The sequence below is a fragment of the Drosophila santomea genome, chromosome X (assembly GCF_016746245.2).
Source record: "Drosophila santomea strain STO CAGO 1482 chromosome X, Prin_Dsan_1.1, whole genome shotgun sequence".
NCBI lineage: Eukaryota > Metazoa > Arthropoda > Insecta > Diptera > Drosophilidae > Drosophila > Drosophila santomea.
The window spans coordinates 10,679,298-10,697,834 of NC_053021.2; the positions used below are offsets into that span (position 1 = coordinate 10,679,298).

Genomic DNA, 18,537 nt, shown 5'->3' on the forward strand with positions numbered 1-18,537 from the left:
TTCTATTTCTCTTTTTCATGGCTTGGCCCAATGCCATTTTGGCATTGCACTTGTGCCGGGATTTATTTCTTTCTCTTTTTTGTTTGTTGGTGGTTTGTTAGTCACTCGAATGCATTTTTAGAGACAGCTTCCCATTATTTTTTTTCAGTTATAATTAATTCAGCGGAAATGTTTCAATCTTCCCGCCGCCATCATGCGTCATCCATTCCGATGCATTTTTTTTGTTAGCTTTAAATTAAAAGCCCGCCTCACTGTCACCTTTGTGCCTGGCCAATTTTGGAATTGAACTCTATATAGTTGAAATATATTGTATGTACAGATATCGGTCGGTCTATCGTTTCGATTGCTTTTCATTCGTGTGTGTGCGGCTCATTAATTTCAGTGTCAGTTGATTGATCGATTAATCGCTTGATTAGCTTTGTAGTTTTTCCTCGATCAAGCCAATGTCAAATTGCCAGTTTCATTATCAACGCCAGTCCTGTTTCCACTATCATCGCCCCTTATCAACTGAACTGAACTGGACTATATACGAAAACAGGGAGATATAGTAGAGCCCTTAAGCTCCGTTCCGTACCGTCCCGTTCAAAGTCCCCTCGTCGTCATATGGAAATTTGTTTTCTCATGCGCAACACAACTTTGTTGTCGGCGATTGAATAACACCGCACGAAACAACTAACTTGCATCATCCGCTGTGTGTAGTCGGCAAACCGAACTAGTTCTCTAAAAAGTGCTTGAAAAAGTGGAAATCTGTAATAAAATGCTTACAAAGTGCTAGATGAACTATGGTATATACCAACTTAAGGATTTTTACGATGATATTTAACGAGGTATATTACATCGAATAGTGCACTTATTATTAGTTAATATTACTTAAAGCCAAGGCCAACGATCTATCCATTTATTTGTATTTTTCTCCATTTCAAGTACCTATGTACATATGTGAGTCAGTTCCATTTGAGGGACAAAGGAATACGTCCCAAGCTCCCTTCACTTTTGAACTTTTCAAAACGAATCCACTGCCAACTTTTGTTCCTTTCTTGACATCCCCCGCAGAAAAAATAAAGCCAAAAAATGACTCCTTTTGTTGCCCATGGCCATGTCAATGTCAACAGGCCACGGCTTTTTATTTTGACTTTTGCATTTGGCATGGCACAAGGAAAAAAAAACGTACAAACAAATATTATAACAGAGACAAGAACCAAATTGTTTTCCCCCCAATGAAATGCGTCATTGAGCCGAAGAATTAGGAATTGTGAGCCATGGAAACGCGAGGGGCGGAGGGCGAAGGTTGGGCGGCAGGAAAATGCAAAAGCACACGGGCTTTGTACGTGAAAATGCGCCTCAAAATATCTACATACAATATATATATATATATATACAAAAGTAGAGCAGAAATATAAGCTGACCGGCTACAGAGAGAAATACTCAGCTGTGGGTTTAAAAGGCAAAAGTCTTTGGTGTTTGCTATTTAGATATTTTAAGGTCTGCAGCGTTTCTCACTCTGCATTCACAAGTCAGCGAATAAATTATTCGAAAAATGTCTCGCGTTGCGGAGTCGCATTTTATTATCTTATCATTCTCACCGAAGACAGAGACAAAGGGAGGCGACGATAAGGCGATGATAAAGGGGTAAAAGGGGGCAAATAGTCGGGGGGAAAACACCAGCCACCCACTCACCACCCAAAAACCACCCAGTCGAGGTATGTTGTTTGTATGCCTAGATAAAATGCCTCTGGTCTGTACAAATATTACGAAAAGAAGGTGCTGTAATCACGAGACTTGATGTAATGAACTATATGTGAACATAAAATCTGCAGGAACCACCACCATTCAATTGATGGGGAGGGGTACCGTCCCCCTGTCAAGGTCATTGCACATTCAAACTCGTTGGCTTTGCACGGCGGCCTTGAATGAAGTCAACTAACCACAAAAAGGCAGTTAAAAACATATATAAAATACGCCAAAAACAGTGGGGTAACCAAGAATTCATAACTAAAAGGTTAAAGGCCAGCTAACAGCCCGTCAAGCGGAAATGGAAAAATTGCCTAAAAATTGCTCAATGCCAAAGCAACTGAAGCCGAAAAATCAAGCCAAACAACATTAACAAAAGATAATAATAAGCTGTGCGCAAAAAAACCAAACGAATTCATTAGGCCAAAAGGAAGTTTTCGAGTTGTCCTTGACATTCGGACGATGGCATAAACTATTTGTGGTAAATTCAGAACTTTAACGATGATTTTTGGCTAAAATCCATTTCCTAATTTCATGGCCTTTGTGGCTTACCATTAGGGTCAATATTTCCAACCCTCCTTCATTGATCACCCTTCTGTTTACCTTTTGCCTTTTGCCAAATTGTCGTGCCATTTGGGCATAGTTCACATTGAGCTGTCAGCATGACTTAGTCACCCTGTCAATGACCGTGCCCCTGCCCCTCTTCTACTCCCCCTTGGCAACCATCCCCCTGGCCCATGCCCATCCCCATCCCCGTCGAAATGACAGCCAAAAACCTCATTAAATGCAGCTGCAGCTTTATCAACAAAAGAAAAGAGCCAGGGGCGCTGGGCGGCACAGTGGCAGGGGGTTTTATGGGAGCAATTACAGTTCAATGCAGCGGGCAAGTGGATGAGGAAGACAAACACATGTCACATGGTGTGGGAAATGGATCACTAAACAAAAGTTTCGTTGTTTGGATCACAAATTTCTAATGGAAACTAGCAAGCTTTAGATTTAGCTCATACTAAATTCTTCATTTTATTTCAGTAGCGCACACTTGAATTCCATTTTTCTCAGTGCATTGTAGCAGTCAAAAAGATCCGAAAAACAAATATTAAACGAACGGTGGGGTGGGGGCGTAGGTGGTTTTCCATTTCCACATGCCAAGGGTTGCAATCCCTGGCCATTTATTTAATGTCAATGTCCAGGGTTGTCGACATCACGATTTATTTTTGGAAATACTTTGGAGTTGCTAACATTTCACTTTGGTCGAGAACATCTCCTCTAATTTTTATGTTTTGTCATCAATTTTATTGTCCTTTCGGTTTTAGTTGTTCGTTTTATGGGGGGTAAGGTTTTCATCTTCCCTCCGAAGTTTTTCACCCAGTGAAGTTCACTGCTGGCAACAAGGAAATGTTTACAAAAACACATATTTTCTTGCATTTCTTTTGATAAGCAGCTTTTGTTTCTCTGATATCTGCCTCTCACGTCTTTGCTGTCGCATTTTACCCCTATTTTCACTGTGCCACAATGGACACTCCAAAGAGTCATCCAAAATACGTTCGGCAATGCAACGAATTTGTCTAACAAATACAACTTTAACCTCTTAATGTAAATGCATGGTAGGGCAACTGAATTGAAACTTCCTTATCATTGAATGGTTCACTATATTGAACGTGCCCTGTAACGGCGGCAAATATGTTGATTGCACTTTCTTCAAGCTTTGCTGGTGATTATTTTTGTCTCTTTCTACAAATCTAGCTCCGGCTCTTCGGCGTCTTCTCCTCTCGATTTCTTGTCTTCTCGCCTGCGTTTTATTATCTTCAGTCTTCTGTTTTCAGTCTTCAATTGTTTTTCTTCGGAGTTGTCAACGCGGTAATTATCTGAAGAAAACACAATTTTTTCTTGTTTTCGAACGCAAAAGTGTTGATGCTTTCGCTTCCTGAAGCGGGTGCGTTTTATTATAACATAATTACATATACTAGTATCTTAAAACCAAGCACCACACCATTTGCTGTTTATTCACCATGGAAATTGGTCTGTTTTGGTCTGAAGAGTGTTTGGTTTTCATCGAGTGTCGATGAGTTTCCATGTCCCGTCGACATTTTCCAGAACTGATATTTCCATCATTCCCCAATATAAAACCAAGGTCGCATTCCCAGTAAACTACCCCAACACTCACATTTCGAATGTTGCCTATTGACTGCTGACTGACACTCCCCCCGAGGAACTTGGCAAGAGCCACTCGGTTGGGCATATTGAAAAACTCAATTAAAATGAACTCATCATCGACAGTTCTTCTTCAATTTTGCAGGCCATAAAAGCGATAATCAAAACTGTATCAATGCGAGGCAATAAATTATTGGCAGCGTAGGCGTCTCGTCTTGGTTTCGCTTAATTAGCCAAAATGGCAATTTGAAAAATTAATTTGCAAATAAAGAAAAGGCAAAGCGAAAAGGAGCAACGGCCCCAATGGGTTAATGTGGGTGGGCATCATCGGGCAGTTAAAGTTAAATTTTAATGCGTACGTTTCAGCAAATAAACAAATGCATTAACACAAACCACCAAATGCAGATAAACAAATAAAAGCAATTTTTAATGAAATATCCAAACAGAAATAATTTTAGGGAAGCTAAAGCAGCTATTAAAATTCTGCAGAATAAGTCTAAACTTTAGTGCAACATTTGACAGAGTTTCAACCACAAGCCACTTAAAACTGTCCCCTTTTATAAAATCTTTTCTTCAACTACCCCTATATCTTGTTCCCCACACACATGGTATATCTCGAGTCCTGTTGACTTTGTCAATGGGTCCTCCAGCCATTTAAGGACACCAAGATGTGCGATAGGCACATCCCGACCTGGGCACCCTACTCTCAGCCTAAGCCCCATAATATGATCGATATTTATTCCCCCTTGGGCGGCGTCTAAGATTACGAGAACACTTTGACTGGAGAATAAATGATGTTCGTGTGCTGCAGAAGGGTGGCTATAATAGGCTTTTATATTATTTTCCTGGGGGCTGAACCTCGCCCACGCACAAATTTGTTTGTGAGTCCAGCGGCAAAAACATGGCACACACAGGGCACCAAACCGAGAATTGGCCCAAAGTCATCTATCAGCTGTTTGGGTATGTATTTGTTATTGTGTGGGCGGCCTGCCTGCTCCACCACCTTTCCATTATCCCTGGTTTTTCTTCGCTTTGGCTGGGATTCTGGGGGTTGATTTTCCCGTGACGTCAGTCACACTCATTGAGGTTATGTTAGGTCTCAGAAAACGGGACAAAAGCATTGGGGGAAAATTCGCTTTTCAGTGGGTAAGTCCATCTACGCAACTTTTAACACTCACTAAAATTTCATGCATCTATGTATGTATCAAGAGATTTAGATAGATGGATATCAACAGATAGAATATAAGTTTTTCTGAATTGCAATTGTAATTGAGAAACCTCATTCGTTAAATAAAAGCATTAAAGATAACTATTTAATGTTGGCCGCATGGGCAAATATTCAATTTTCAAACATGTAAATAATAAATGTACAAATAAATATTCCAAGCTCAATCCAACGTAAATAAAGGCCTCCCAAAGGTGCGACTTTCCTCGTTTGCGAGCTTCAATTGAATTGTAATTATTGTTATTTATTATTGATTCGCATTCTCTGCCGAAAATCGACGTACGTATGTACATGGGCACACACATTATATTTTTGCACAAAAAATTGAATAAAATTTCCATTATGCAAGCGGTCGACTGCCCACAAAATGCGTCCTAATTTCCAATTGAAAGGCCAAACTCCGAGCTCCGAAAAAACTGGACAATGTGCCAATGCTGAAGTCAAGTGGGCTTTGTGAAGTCTTGTGGCAGCCACAACAGTACAACAACTAAACAACCAAACAACCAAATAGCCAAACAGGCAAACACGGCCAAAGACAACTGAAAAACCAGCAACCAAATCCAAAACTCCGGTGTCCACAACATCATTTGTCTCGCTGTCAATTTGTATTTCTTTTTCTTCAATTTTTTTCACCATATAAATTGGGCCATAAGCCACCAACAACAGCAACATAAAGTTGATTTTTTATTTTTCCATACATCATCATCCCATCCATCCAAGTCCAATTATGCACAGCTCAAAAGTTATAAGAAACATTGTATACGTGCGTCGCCCAATTGGCCAACATTTTTTGGCATTCCGGCTTGCAGAAATCAGGAATCCCCCTTCGTTCCACCACCACCACCTCCCCTCCTCCATTTGCCACACGCATTGATTGACGGCTTGCAATTGTCAAATGTTTCCATTTTGGCAGGTTTCTTATATTTCACTGGTCATTAGGGTTAAACATTTTTTTCTTTTTTTGGGACGAAATTCATTGGGACATTGGGGGGCTAATTTAAATACGCTAAAAATGTATGATTCGTTTAGCAACTTTATTTACATTTGTATGTTACACACATTCTGTGCTTAATTATATTACATCGTAATGAATACTTTTATGGTGGGAGATGTACCACATATAATATATCAAATTCTTCGCCACTTAACTTATTACTGTTCTAATCCCTTTTCTGCGGAAGATTTTCTGCTGGCAAATAATGATATTTATCGCACTGCAAACGAGTGATTAAAGAGGCTTTCCTAATCTCTGTGCGTCTAAGCAAAAAAAAAAGCATTTTTAGCAGCCTACAGAACGCATTTCTTCTGAAAAACATTTAAAAATTATGCTTTGATAGGGCGCAAACGACCAAAAAAAAAAAAAAACAATAATAAAAAGTATAAGGTGTAAAAGAATGAATTGAACAAAGTGAAGACGAAAGCAAACGCAGCCACAAGTTGGTAGTAAGCGAATACGGAACCAGAGAAACATGAGAAACCAAAACGAAATGGCTAACCAAAAAAAATGAAGAAAAAAGAGCACTATTACCGAGGAAAAATAACCCGTCTGCGGCAGAACATTTAGTTCTGCTAAATAAGGCAATTTCGGCATCGGAATTCCAAGGGAGTTACATTATAATATATTTATGTACATACATAAAAAATATATATGTAAATTACGTGCCACAGAACTAACATTTTTTATGGAGAAACACCGAAATTATGAGTGAAAATATACTAACAAAAAAATTGTATAAAATAAATAAAACATAATAAAAGCACATTAGCCAAATCAAATCTGTTATAAAATAGAGAAATTTGAAGACTTCAGAGTGATCAACAAGAAATAGCAAACCATAACATTTATGAGAAAGTTGCATTTATTATAACAAATTTGAATCCATTAAATTTTGGCAAACAACAAAATTAGAAAATTACAGTTAATTGTTGCGATCGCATTTCATTTTAATGTGATATGTACGCCTTTAAAATGATTATGTTTCCTAAACTACTTTTCACAAATATTTCCCCATCTCATACGAGTATTTGTACGGTTTACACAGCGTTTTAGTTTTTACAACAAACACTTCGGGGAATCGGCGACCTGATAAGAATTACGATTTGAGGACCACAATCGATGACAGAAAAATTGAATTTCATGCGCCTGACTGCTTACGAAACTCAGAAAACGTCAATTGGGATTTAGGTTTTATTATTAATTTTCGTTATTTTTTTCCCTCTTTTTTTGGTTGATAACAGAATGCTTATCAAAGAATGGGGGAAATATGATGATAGATGGGACCCGGGCAGCACGAAACCACGGCGTTCGAAAGCAAACGACCTTCGTGGGGCGAAAAGGGGGGTGTGGGTGTTGTGGGTGGCGGAGTCTGAAGAACTCTGAAGAAGCAATGAAATGCAAAACTAATGAGGCAAAAACACGGCGCAGAGCGAAATAATTATAATGAAAAGGGGTACAAAATGCAAATCTAGCTGAAAATAAAGGTAGTCAAAGGGCATTCGAGACAAGGAGAGCGATACTTGGCAGAAAGAGATAGTGCTGCCGCAACCATATGGTGGGGGAGAGAGAGGGCCTGAGGGACGCAAAAAGAGACGGTGCACGAGGGTCAGTTCGCCAGCAAACGGTAACAGCTGCTCTTTGGAGAAGTGAGAAAAAAGGGAGAAAAGGCAGGGAGCAGAATGAGAAAGATGAGTGAAGAGGGAGGAAGATGCGGAAGAGGGAAGCAGGCAAAGAAACTAAAGAAGAGGAAGAAACAGAACGAGGTGCACAGTGGTTGCACAATTCTAAAATTCCACATAATAAACTGGAAGGCAGAACCCTTGAACCGAAATCAGGTAAGTAAGTGAACTTAAATCTCTTGATACATACACAGTGCATAAGAAAGACAATCGCAAAACTGACCATTATTCGTACCAATTAAGAGCGTAACTAACTGATGGAAAATATATACATACATAGTTTTTAGAATTTTAAATGCATTTCAGAAAAAGGGTACAAATTCATAAATTTAGGGCACAGAGTTATTTCCAAAACCAAATCGTACTGAATAGATACGTATTTTTGTCAAATATTTCGATTTTCATAACAAAACCACTGTGCCGTTATCCACACAAAACTCTCTTTTTGTCTCCCGTTCACATGTCAATGTGTGCGTGTTGAGTAGAAGCTCACATACACAGGCGAGTCGCAAGAAAGAAGAAAAAAGTAAATAAAACAAGTTTTGAGACGCAGAAGTTTTTCAGAAAAATAAAACAGACTCGCCACTGACTTTCTTTAACATTTTTAGCTTTGTTTCGGTGGTTTTGGGATTTCGCTTTTATTTTTTATTGTATTTGGCAGCTGCTTTAACACAAAAAGAAAAATATACATACATATATATAAAACGATGATCAATTCGCTGATTTTAACTGTGATTTGGAAGCAGTAGCCTTCATTTGTAATCGCAAAATAAGTTAAGGTTCTAAGTATTTGTCATGAAGATGCATAAGGGTTTGCATATTTATCTTGAATTAGTTTTGAAAATAATATGATACAAAAAAGATTAAAAAAAAAAATTATTACTGGTGAGTATTTCACTCATTTTGATTTGATGAGACTACAATTGAAGTCGAGCTTAAAAAACAAGTTACACGAGCAAAAAAAATAAAAATAGGAACAAATTATGGTATTTAAGTACCTCAAGCTAATAATTAAAAGTCCTAGTTCTAATTAGAGAAATAAGAGAAACTATTTTCTTTGGAATTATGTAGATTGTCTTTAATTACATATATCTGCGATATAGACTTTATCTACGGTTCTGACCAGAATTCCCCACAAAAAAAGTATATATCTATATGGTTACCTTTCTAGCTGATTTTTTCTCTGTGTGGAGATGCGAGAAACTTGTTTTTTATGCTTCTTATTTTCGGTTGTTTTTTGGCAAGGGAAAAGGAGAATAATACTGCGAAACTCAAAAATGAATACTGAAAACTAAAAACTCACCTGGCAAACGGCGTCTGTTCCACCTCGTAGATCTCGTTGATGTCGGGACACGAGACGAGGAGTCCCTTCAGCCGATCGGCGTCCACATCCAAAAGTCCGTCGCCAATGGGAAAAATTCCCTTTTCGGTGAACATTTTGTGTGTGTGGGGGTTTGTGGTGTGTGTATGTGTTAGTGTGTTTGAAGATCGAATCTTCTTTCGATTTTTGGCTTTATTTAATCCTTCGTTTGATTGGCTATTATTTTTAGTGGCAACTTGTTATTTCTTTGAGGGGCGAACAATTCAAATCTCAACTGCACAGAACCGAAAAAAAATTGTAGTTTAGTTATAAAACACACGCTTCCAAATTAATCAGCGGATTACGTTGCGCGCGGGAGAGCGACAGAGGGGAGAAGGAGACAAGATTCCAGTACAAAACAACAACAACAAAAACACAAATGAATTAAATGAAGTAAAGAAGCAAAAACTATGCAACTGCAACACAAGCACACACACACGCGCGCAAAGAGAGGCCCGAAAAATTCCCGCGTGTGTATGTATGTGTGATGCTGTTGCTGCTGCTGGTTATGTTTTTGTTTTTGTTATTTTCTTTATTTCGCCAATTAACTACCGTTCTCTCCGAAGAACTCCTCCTTAGCTTCTTCTTCTTCCTCTTGCTCCTTTCAGAAAGGGTTTTACGCGAAAAATGGCTCGCAGATTTTGACCAGGCTTTATTTTTTTGTTTTGCTTTGCGGAGGCACGGAGGTACAAGAAACTCGCAGCGGAGCAGCGCGCACGAACCGTTCGTTGGCGGATTGAAATTTCAATTACTCGCGTTCGCGTTCGCGTAAAGTGAACGCACACCATGAAAATAACTCTGTTGCTCTTGCCTGGTATTTTTTGAAAGTGCCTCTGGTCACGCTGTGACCAGCCGTATGACGCTTGGGACTTCGGAATATACTGGAAAATACCGAAAGCCAGTTAACAGCACTGATTCGTAACAGTACAGGTTTATTATTTATCTAAGTTGAGAAAAATGAGATATAGGTTAATATAACTTGACACATTTCATTTCAAGTATTACAACATATATAGAACTAAGAAGACAGTTCTATGAACATCATTTCATCTTACCAAATTAGGCGTGAATCGTTTCTATTTTAACAATTTCTATGTTAAGCTTACTTTTCCGCACATGGTCACTCTGTGTCAGATTCAAAGCATGTTTTCAATTAATCAATTAATGTTTAGAAGAAACCTGCTCTTTATTATTTTTGGAATCCAATGTGCACTTTGTGTGGCGCCTATTCTCAGGGCGTGTGGGCGTGGCACGGCCCACAAATAGTTGGCACCTCGCGTCTTTATTGAATTCTCAATTTTAAATGTATATTTATATTTTTGCTTGCAGTTCCCTGGTTTTTTCTCGCCATCCAACTTTTCCCGCCTCGTTTCCCGCCGTGTGTAGGTGTGAACGCCTGCACGCCTGTGTGTGTGCTCCACTTGCGAGCCAGTGCACATTTTTCGTGCACTTTAAACTATTACTCATGTTTAAAGTATAGCTTAAGCAAAGTTTAAAAAAATAATAATTAATAATTCAAAATAGAATAGACAAAAGAAAAAATGATATTTTTGTATTTTTATAGATAAAATTCTACATTCTAATCCGTTCACAATAGATGAATTTGTTTTGCATGCAACGGCTTGCATTTTTTGAACACTAAAATGTGTAAGCATTTTTTAAAAATTATAATTTTGATATTTCTTGCGGTGTAATCGGATTGGATGGGATATGCAGTGGATATGCGTTATGTTTGCATTTCTCGTGTGCGCTGCATATATTTTTGTCACCACGGCGGCATCTCAGGAATGCGGAGCACCAGAAATAAACCAAGTGCAAAAACCTTTAGCATCCGTCTATTAATAATGTTGTCGTCTCCGGATCTCCTTAGGTTTTTTTTTTTTTTTTATGTTTCGAAATGTTAATTTTTTTGGCCGGGCGGTGGATTTTCTTGCCGCGAACTCGCCAAAAACTCCTCTTGGCAACCATTCAAGTTTAGCAGATCCGGCTTTTGACCTACGAAAAATGCTTGGCCACCGCGAAAATAGAAAATCGGATTGCGAGGAACCTGAGAAGAATGGTGGAACCGAGGGGAGGACCACCAGAAAAGGAGTATTTCCTATTTAAATAAATAATATGCACCTTTTTATGGGAATAAAGCGCAGTACGAATCTACTAATATTAATTGTATTTAAGTTACATATTTGTGTCGTACTCAACACATTTAATCGATTCCCATGTGTTCAACTCGTTCAAGTGGAAACCGAACTTTTGCATTTGTGTAGTTCCCCAAATTGGAGACTACCCTTTTCTGACGTAGCCCTGACACCTCGAAAGTATCGAGTACATCAAGTAGATTGAACAAAGTTGACATTTGAAGGATCTTTCTCGATAAAATTTCTTTTCGCAAACTCATTCACCGGGTCACAACGTCGGAGCGCTCAAACTTCTCACATATTTTCAGATTTCTTTGCAAAACCTTATTTTTGGCAAGTCATCCATAAGGTCATAACCTCAAAACGAATCAAATTGCATTCATTTCCATTCCATCTTCATTATTACGAGAAATTACGAGAAATAGCCATGAAATTCAAAATCCTGATCGATGGCAAGAACATTGTGCGCGTGGAGTGTCCTGGCTACGCAACTCAGCGCTTTTGTGTGAAAGTCCATGCTGGAAGAATCACTCTGGAGAACGTCTTCCCCAATCGTGGAGGCTTCACCAGGGGCGGGGCTTATATCACTGCGTCGAAGCCCAAGACTGGGGCCTCCAAGAAGTCCGTTGAGCGCCCCTCGCCGGAGCCAGTGCGTCGTGGTCCCATTCAGTTCGGTCCGCAGGATGAAGTGGATGTGTACATGGACACGGAAATGCGCCAGCCTTGTGAGGGCCAACGATTTGGTTCCCAGCCAGTGCGTCGTGGTCCCATTCAGTTCGGTCCGCAGTATGAAGTGGATGTGTACATGGACACGGAAATGCGCCAGCCTTGTGAGGGCCAACGATTTGGTTCCCAGGGGTTAGGTGGCTATGGCGATAGACTCTTCAAGCTTGATGTGTGGCAGCCAATCCCGGCCAGCCGTGAAGTGGTCAAGAATGCTGCATCAAGGCGCAAGACTTTGTCCAGAAAGAAGGAAAACTTTCCTTCAAGGGGCACCATTACCAAGAAAAAGCAATTTGACGAATCCTCGATGCCGACTGCAACCTCAACGCCTCACCAAAAGCGTAGGAAGACCGGATTGTTATCCGAAACCACGGAGCGGGAGCCGACCCAGAAAGTATACATTCCATCTCTACGTGTGGACCAAACGATTATACTCGGCAAACGCAATGCCGATGGATTGTCGATCCGTCTAAACCTGGTGAAGGCAGAGGCGAAGCAGCGATCTCAGGACTTGACGACCAATCCCTTGCTGAACGACCTGGGCAAGCACCAGGTAACCACTTCCAATGGGCAGCCTCGCAGCGCCAGCTTAAAATCTTTGGAAAGAGAGCAGAAGAGGCTGACAAAGAAGATTGAAAAAAAGATGGCAAAGAAGAAGATCGAAAAAAAGATGGCAAAGAAGATAGAAGAAATGAAGATGGCAAACGAGAAGAAGGAGAAACGGGAGATGCTAAGACAGAAGATGGTAAAGGAAGAGAAGGAGAGAAAGATGATGCTAAGGCAGAAGATGGTAAAGGAAAAGATGGCCAAGATAGCCAAGAAGATGGCAAAGGAAAAGATGGCCGAGATGGCCAAGAAGATGGCAAAGGAAAAGATGGCCAAGATAGCCAAGAAGATGGCAAAGGAAAAGATGGCCGAGATGGACAAGAAGATGGCAAAGGAAAAGATGGCCAAGATAGCCAAGAAGATGGCAAAGGAAAAGATGGCCAAGATAGCCAAGAAGATGGCAAAGGAAAAGATGGCCAAGCAGATGGTAAGGAAGAAGATGGAGAAAGAGAAGATGGCGAAGAAGAAGACGGCAAAGCAACTTCGCGACATAATGAAGAATCTGATCAATGGGAAGAATTGAAAAGCGTTGAAACTGCAGGGCCGCAAGAAGTTTTAGACACTAGCTGTTAACAAATTTCTGGATAATCGTTCATATAAAATAAATATTATTATATTCTTCAAAATGCATTTAAGTTAATTTTGCTGTTTATCTTCTGTTTAAATGTGAGTCTGGTGGAGGCTTCGACATCGCCCCCGGATTTTAGGCAAAGCTCCTTTTTCTCCGCCGCCACCGGAATTCTCGCTTTCTTAACTTATGGATTTTTTTTTACTAAGCAGTTCCAAATAAGCCACAAATCAATGGAAAAGTTACTATCAGATTCAGACATTTATGTTAAGCTGTAAATCAAAGAATTTATTTCATATAATAGTTGTTCCGCTTATTACAAAAGACAAACAGTCGGGGAGGGGAGGACCACCAGAAAAGGAGTATTTCCTATTTTAATAAATAATATGCACCTTTTTATGGAAATAAAGCGCAGTACGAATCTACTAATATTAATTGTATTTAAGTTACATATTTGTGTCGTACTCAACACATTTAATCGATTCCCATGTGTTCAACTCGTTCAAGTGGAAACCGAACTTTTGCATTTGTGTAGTTCCCAAATTGGAGACTACCCTTTTCTGACGTAGCCCTGACACCTCGAAAGTATCGAGTACATCAAGTAGACTGAACAAAGTTGACATTTGAAGGATCTTTCTCGATAAAATTTCTTTTCACAAACTCATTCACCGGGTCACAACGTCGGAGCGCTCAAACTTCTCACATATTTTCAGATTTCTTTGCAAAACCTTATTTTTGGCAAGTCATCCATAAGGTCATAACCTCAAAACGAATCAAATTGCATTCATTTCCATTCCATCTTCATTATTACGAGAAATTACGAGAAATAGCCATGAAATTCAAAATCCTGATCGATGGCAAGAACATTGTGCGCGTGGAGTGTCCTGGCTACGCAACTCAGCGCTTTTGTGTGAAAGTCCAAGCTGGAAGAATCACTCTGGAGAACGTCTTCCCCAATCGTGGAGGCTTCACCAGGGGCGGGGCTTATATCACTGCGTCGAAGCCCAAGACTGGGGCCTCCAAGAAGTCCGTTGAGCGCCCCTCGCCGGAGCCAGTGCGTCGTGGTCCCATTCAGTTCGGTCCGCAGGATGAAGTGGATGTGTACATGGACACGGAAATGCGCCAGCCTTGTGAGGGCCAGCAATTTGACGAATCCTCGATGCCGACTGCAACCTCAACGCCTCGCCAAAAGCGTAGGAAGACCGGATTGTTATCCGAAACCACGGAGCGGGAGCCGACCCAGAAAGTATACATTCCATCTCTACGTGTGGACCAAACGATTATACTCGGCAAACGCAATGCCGATGGATTGTCGATCCGTCCAAACCTGGTGAAGGCAGAGGCGAAGCAGCGATCTCAGGACTTGACGACCAATCCCTTGCTGAACGACCTGGGCAAGCACCAGGTAACCACTTCCAATGGGCAGCCTCGCAGCGCCAGCTTAAAATCTTTGGAAAGAGAGCAGAAGAGGCTGACAAAGAAGATTGAAAAAAAGATGGCAAAGAAGAAGATCGAAAAAAAGATGGCAAAGAAGATAGAAGAAATGAAGATGGCAAACGAGAAGAAGGAGAAACGGGAGATGCTAAGACAGAAGATGGTAAAGGAAGAGAAGGAGAGAAAGATGATGCTAAGGCAGAAGATGGTAAAGGAAAAGATGGCCAAGATAGCCAAGAAGATGGCAAAGGAAAAGATGGCCAAGATAGCCAAGAAGATGGCAAAGGAAAAGATGGCCAAGATGGCCAAGAAGATGGCAAAGGAAAAGATGGCCAAGATAGCCAAGAAGATGGCAAAGGAAAAGATGGCCAAGATGGCCAAGAAGATGGCAAAGGAAAAGATGGCCAAGATAGCCAAGAAGATGGCAAAGGAAAAGATGGCCTAGCAGATGGTAAGGAAGAAGATGGAGAAAGAGAAGATGGCGAAGCAGAAGACGGCAAAGCAACTTCGCGACATAATGAAGAATCTGATCAATGGGAAGAATTGAAAAGCGTTGAAACTGCAGGGCCGCAAGAAGTTTTAGACACTAGCTGTTAACAAATTTCTGGATAATCGTTCATATAAAATAAATATTATTATATTCTTCAAAATGCATTTAAGTTAATTTTGCTGTTTATCTTCTGTTTAAATGTGAGTCTGGTGGAGGCTTCGACATCGCCCCCGGATTTTAGGCAAAGCTCCTTTTTCTCCGCCGCCACCGGAATTCTCGCTTTCTTAACTTATGGATTTTTTTTTACTAAGCAGTTCCAAATAAGCCACAAATCAATGGTAAAGTTACTATCAGATTCAGACATTTATGTTAAGCTGTAAATCAAAGAATTTATTTCATATAATAGTTGTTCCGCTTATTACAAAAGTCAAACAGTCGGCTTACCACAAAAGCTACAGTTTAATGAGACATAAGTGGGGAATTTGGTTTAATTAGAAACAAGGGGGCCTGCGCTCTTTTTGTCGGCGGCCAAGGCGTTGAACAGGCGGTTGACCTCGTTGGCCACCAGGTTGTCCAGAACAATGCCATTCTGATCGATGAAGGCGGCGCAGGACTTGTTGCTGCTCTGCTCGCGCCTCTTGCCATTTTTCGAGTCGCGAACACTGAGGGTCAGCAGGTACTTGTCGTCGTACTTGCGCATATCGGAGCTGGCCTCCCACAGGCGCTCCCGCTCCTTGTCCTTTTGCAGGGCCACCGCAAAGGTGCCCTTCTCGCGGAAACTGGAGTGCAGGGTCAGAATGCCCAGGAGGGCAAAGTAGGCGAGAACGCTGAACAGGAGCACTGGACGGGATTCCGGGAAGGGGTGGGTGAAGTCCCACGCATGGGCCATTATGGCCACGGACACGGCCAGGGCGCAGAGGGCCAAACGGGTGTTGACCAGGCCGAATTGCTCCTTCAGCTGGGGACGATCGCCAAGGAGGCAGGTTTTTACCGCATCATCGAGGGCGTGCTTTACCGCGGATCCATCCCACTTGTTGACCTTTACCAGCTGGCAGGGTATATAAAACAGGATCAAGTTAGTTTATGTACATATAAACTGTAAACTAGTTTACAATGACGTGGAACACATCTTAATGGACCAAATGTCAAGCCGGCATTTGGTTTACTCACCTCCTCGCCCTGCTGTGACTTTTCCTCCTTCTTGCCCATATTTTATCTGCTTGCTATAGCCTTTCCCTGCCCTTGATTTCCAAGAGAACCTCGTGAAATACCCAGAAAAACTCTTTTTGCAGGAGTTTTCTTCCTTTTTTTTGTGACAACGCGACAACAAATTTGTCTATCGTTATCGTTGCGAATCGATAACGGACTAGTGCTGCCAGATTGGGCAAGCTTAAAATACTGACGTACTAAAAATACCAGACATTAGCAAGCTGTGACCGCGTAATTTAAATAAATTTTAATCATTCGAAGCATAAAGCAGGAAATTCGATTGACTAAACTAATTAAATGAAAAATTACTTGGTTTACACAAAACAAAGCGGAGTTTATACAAAAAAAACATGTGTTTTACAAAAAGTGTCTATAAATACAGAGTATGGAATCAATTCACATCGACTTCATTTGCGCCATCAGGTCTTCCAAACTGGTCTCGTCCGCGGGAGCAGTAGTTGCGGTTTTTTCTGATGTTTCGCTGGACTTTTCAGGAGCTTCGTAGGCGAGTCTTAGCCCTTCACCCACCACTGGGGCTTCAGTGGGCGTTGGATTACTTTCTGGCGCATCCTCGGCGACCAATTCAATGCCCCATTCGTTTGTGGCATGCAGCGGCTCTTCGCTGACTGCCTTCTCTTCAATAACCACAGGTTTGGGCCTGGCTTGGAATTCCTTTTGCCGAACTATACAGTTTCTGTCATCGCACTGCGGATTCGGCTTGAGCGTCATCTTGGGGAAGAAATCGCTGAGGGCATTGTAGCCCAGATAGTCGGAGACCTCGCCGAAATTCAGCAGATACTTCAGGGCGTTCTGGACGAGGAAACCAGCCGTAATGCCCATAGTTGTGGGCAGCGAGGCGGCGCACACGCCCTCCCTTTTTAGCGTCTTCTCGTCGATGTTCTCGGCCACCACCAAGGGAGGCGCACAAGCGAAACAGGCGGTATCGCCAGGACGGATAAATTGAATGTGCCCCGAGACGGCATTCTCCGAAACGCCCGACTCAAACCAGTTGAGATTACGCTCATTGCACGCCGCATTGATGGCCATTCGTGCCTCAAAGTTGTCCACACAGCTGAGCACCAGATCCACCGGCTGGCCAGCTATCCGTCCGCCCTGCGATATTGTGTCCAGGAAGCGATCAAAGTTCTCCACCGTTGTGATATTGTAGTTGTGCGTCTCAATCTCCACGTCCGGATTGATGAAGCTCAGCGTGGCGGCTGCAGCCGCAACTTTGGAAAGGCCCGCCTGATCGGGTGTGAAGAACAGCCGGTTCATGTTGGCCAGTTCCACTTTGTCGTAGTCGAAGAGAATCAGTTTGCCAATGCCGCAGCTGCAAGACATCAATTATGATCATTAATACAGGGACATAATATACATCATGAATGGTATTATGTATCGTAAGTAATCACTTAAGAAGGATAGCTGCAATGCGGACTGCTTGTTGTAAGTCTTTAACCGAATTATTATACCAAATGGATTACGCTTTTCTCGCTGTGTACGCACCGTGTTAGCATGTCGGCAGTGACGCTACCCACGCCGCCCACGCCCACAATGGCCACCGCCTTGTCGCGGATGCGCTCGTAGTCCTTGACTATGTTCATCCGCTGCAGGGCCATCAGGCGGCTGTAGGGATTGGAGTCCACCACCTCGGCGGACATGCGATCGATGCGATCGCGTGCCAGGCGACTGTTGGTGGCGACGCCGCCGGTGGCCTTCGGCTCCTCCAGCTCTGTCTTCAGCTCGGCGATGATCGCCTGCAGTTCGTCGATGGCGTGCGACATCCTGGCGAATGGGTTACTCCAGTTACTGACTCCTGTGTTCGGCAATGGACGCCAGCAATCGCTAATTGTAAACTTTCGCTTTCAAGTTCGCTGTCGCCGTGTCACTTTTGGTCAGTGCTGCCGGATGGCCAGATTAGGTTGCTGCTCATGGGTTGGGCAACGCCGCTCTTAGTGACGGCCGACGGTCGATAGATAAATACCAAAATATACCACATTGCCTGGCCTGTTGGTACAGTGTTGGTTAATGCTGCGATGGCGCGCCTATTTGAATGTGATGGATTTCAATCTAAAAAACATAAATTAAAAGATGAGAAAAATCCAATCAAATGCCTTTCATCTGCATTTGTTGTATTATAACTTTTCAAAGCCTAAGTTCACAAAAAAGGCCAGTTGTATAATTACACAAAAGATTTATTGTCAAAATCATTACACAAAAATAGGTATTATA

At 41.7% G+C, this 18,537-nt stretch overlaps 4 protein-coding genes across 6 annotated transcripts in view; 1 reads left to right on the top strand and 3 right to left on the bottom strand.

Annotated features, from left to right (window-relative positions):
* Positions 1-9,927, bottom strand: part of LOC120456556 (death-associated protein kinase related) — a 52,740-nt gene extending 42,813 nt beyond the window's left edge. The window contains exons 1-2 of one of the 2 annotated variants that reach the window (XM_039643435.1): positions 9,696-9,927; positions 9,087-9,378 (exon numbers count right to left, since the gene is read on the bottom strand). In XM_039643435.1, the coding sequence (XP_039499369.1) occupies positions 9,087-9,220 (134 nt within the window). In that variant the 5' untranslated portion in view covers positions 9,221-9,378; positions 9,696-9,927. The remainder of the gene's footprint in view (positions 1-9,086; positions 9,379-9,695) is intronic. The other variant, XM_039643436.2, reaches the window with a different exon arrangement.
* A 1,563-nt stretch (positions 9,928-11,490) lies between these two features.
* Positions 11,491-13,237, top strand: LOC120456558 (protein PXR1). The gene has a single exon (XM_039643438.1). It carries the CDS (start codon positions 11,706-11,708, stop codon positions 13,128-13,130), a length of 1,425 nt encoding a protein of 474 aa, XP_039499372.1. The 5' UTR covers positions 11,491-11,705; the 3' UTR covers positions 13,131-13,237.
* Positions 13,238-15,230: 1,993 nt separating this feature from the next.
* On the bottom strand, positions 15,231-16,457 carry LOC120456562 (signal peptidase complex subunit 2). Of its 2 annotated transcripts, XM_039643442.1 has the most exons (3): positions 16,270-16,457; positions 15,544-16,147; positions 15,231-15,473 (listed from the first exon to the last, which is right to left on the bottom strand). In XM_039643442.1, exons 1-2 carry the CDS (start codon positions 16,306-16,308, stop codon positions 15,587-15,589), a joined length of 600 nt encoding a protein of 199 aa, XP_039499376.1. In that variant the 5' UTR covers positions 16,309-16,457; the 3' UTR covers positions 15,231-15,473; positions 15,544-15,586. The 2 variants fall into 2 exon arrangements, with proteins under 2 accessions (XP_039499376.1, XP_039499375.1); XM_039643441.2 differs by lacking the exon at positions 15,231-15,473 and having other exon boundaries at positions 15,475-16,147.
* Positions 16,458-16,621: 164 nt separating this feature from the next.
* On the bottom strand, positions 16,622-18,232 carry LOC120456560 (ubiquitin-like modifier-activating enzyme 5). Its single transcript, XM_039643440.2, has 2 exons — positions 17,812-18,232; positions 16,622-17,638 (listed from the first exon to the last, which is right to left on the bottom strand). The coding sequence occupies exons 1-2, from the start codon at positions 18,087-18,089 to the stop codon at positions 16,705-16,707; spliced, it is 1,212 nt and encodes a 403-aa protein (XP_039499374.1). The 5' UTR covers positions 18,090-18,232; the 3' UTR covers positions 16,622-16,704.
* Between the last annotated feature and the right edge of the window lie 305 nt (positions 18,233-18,537).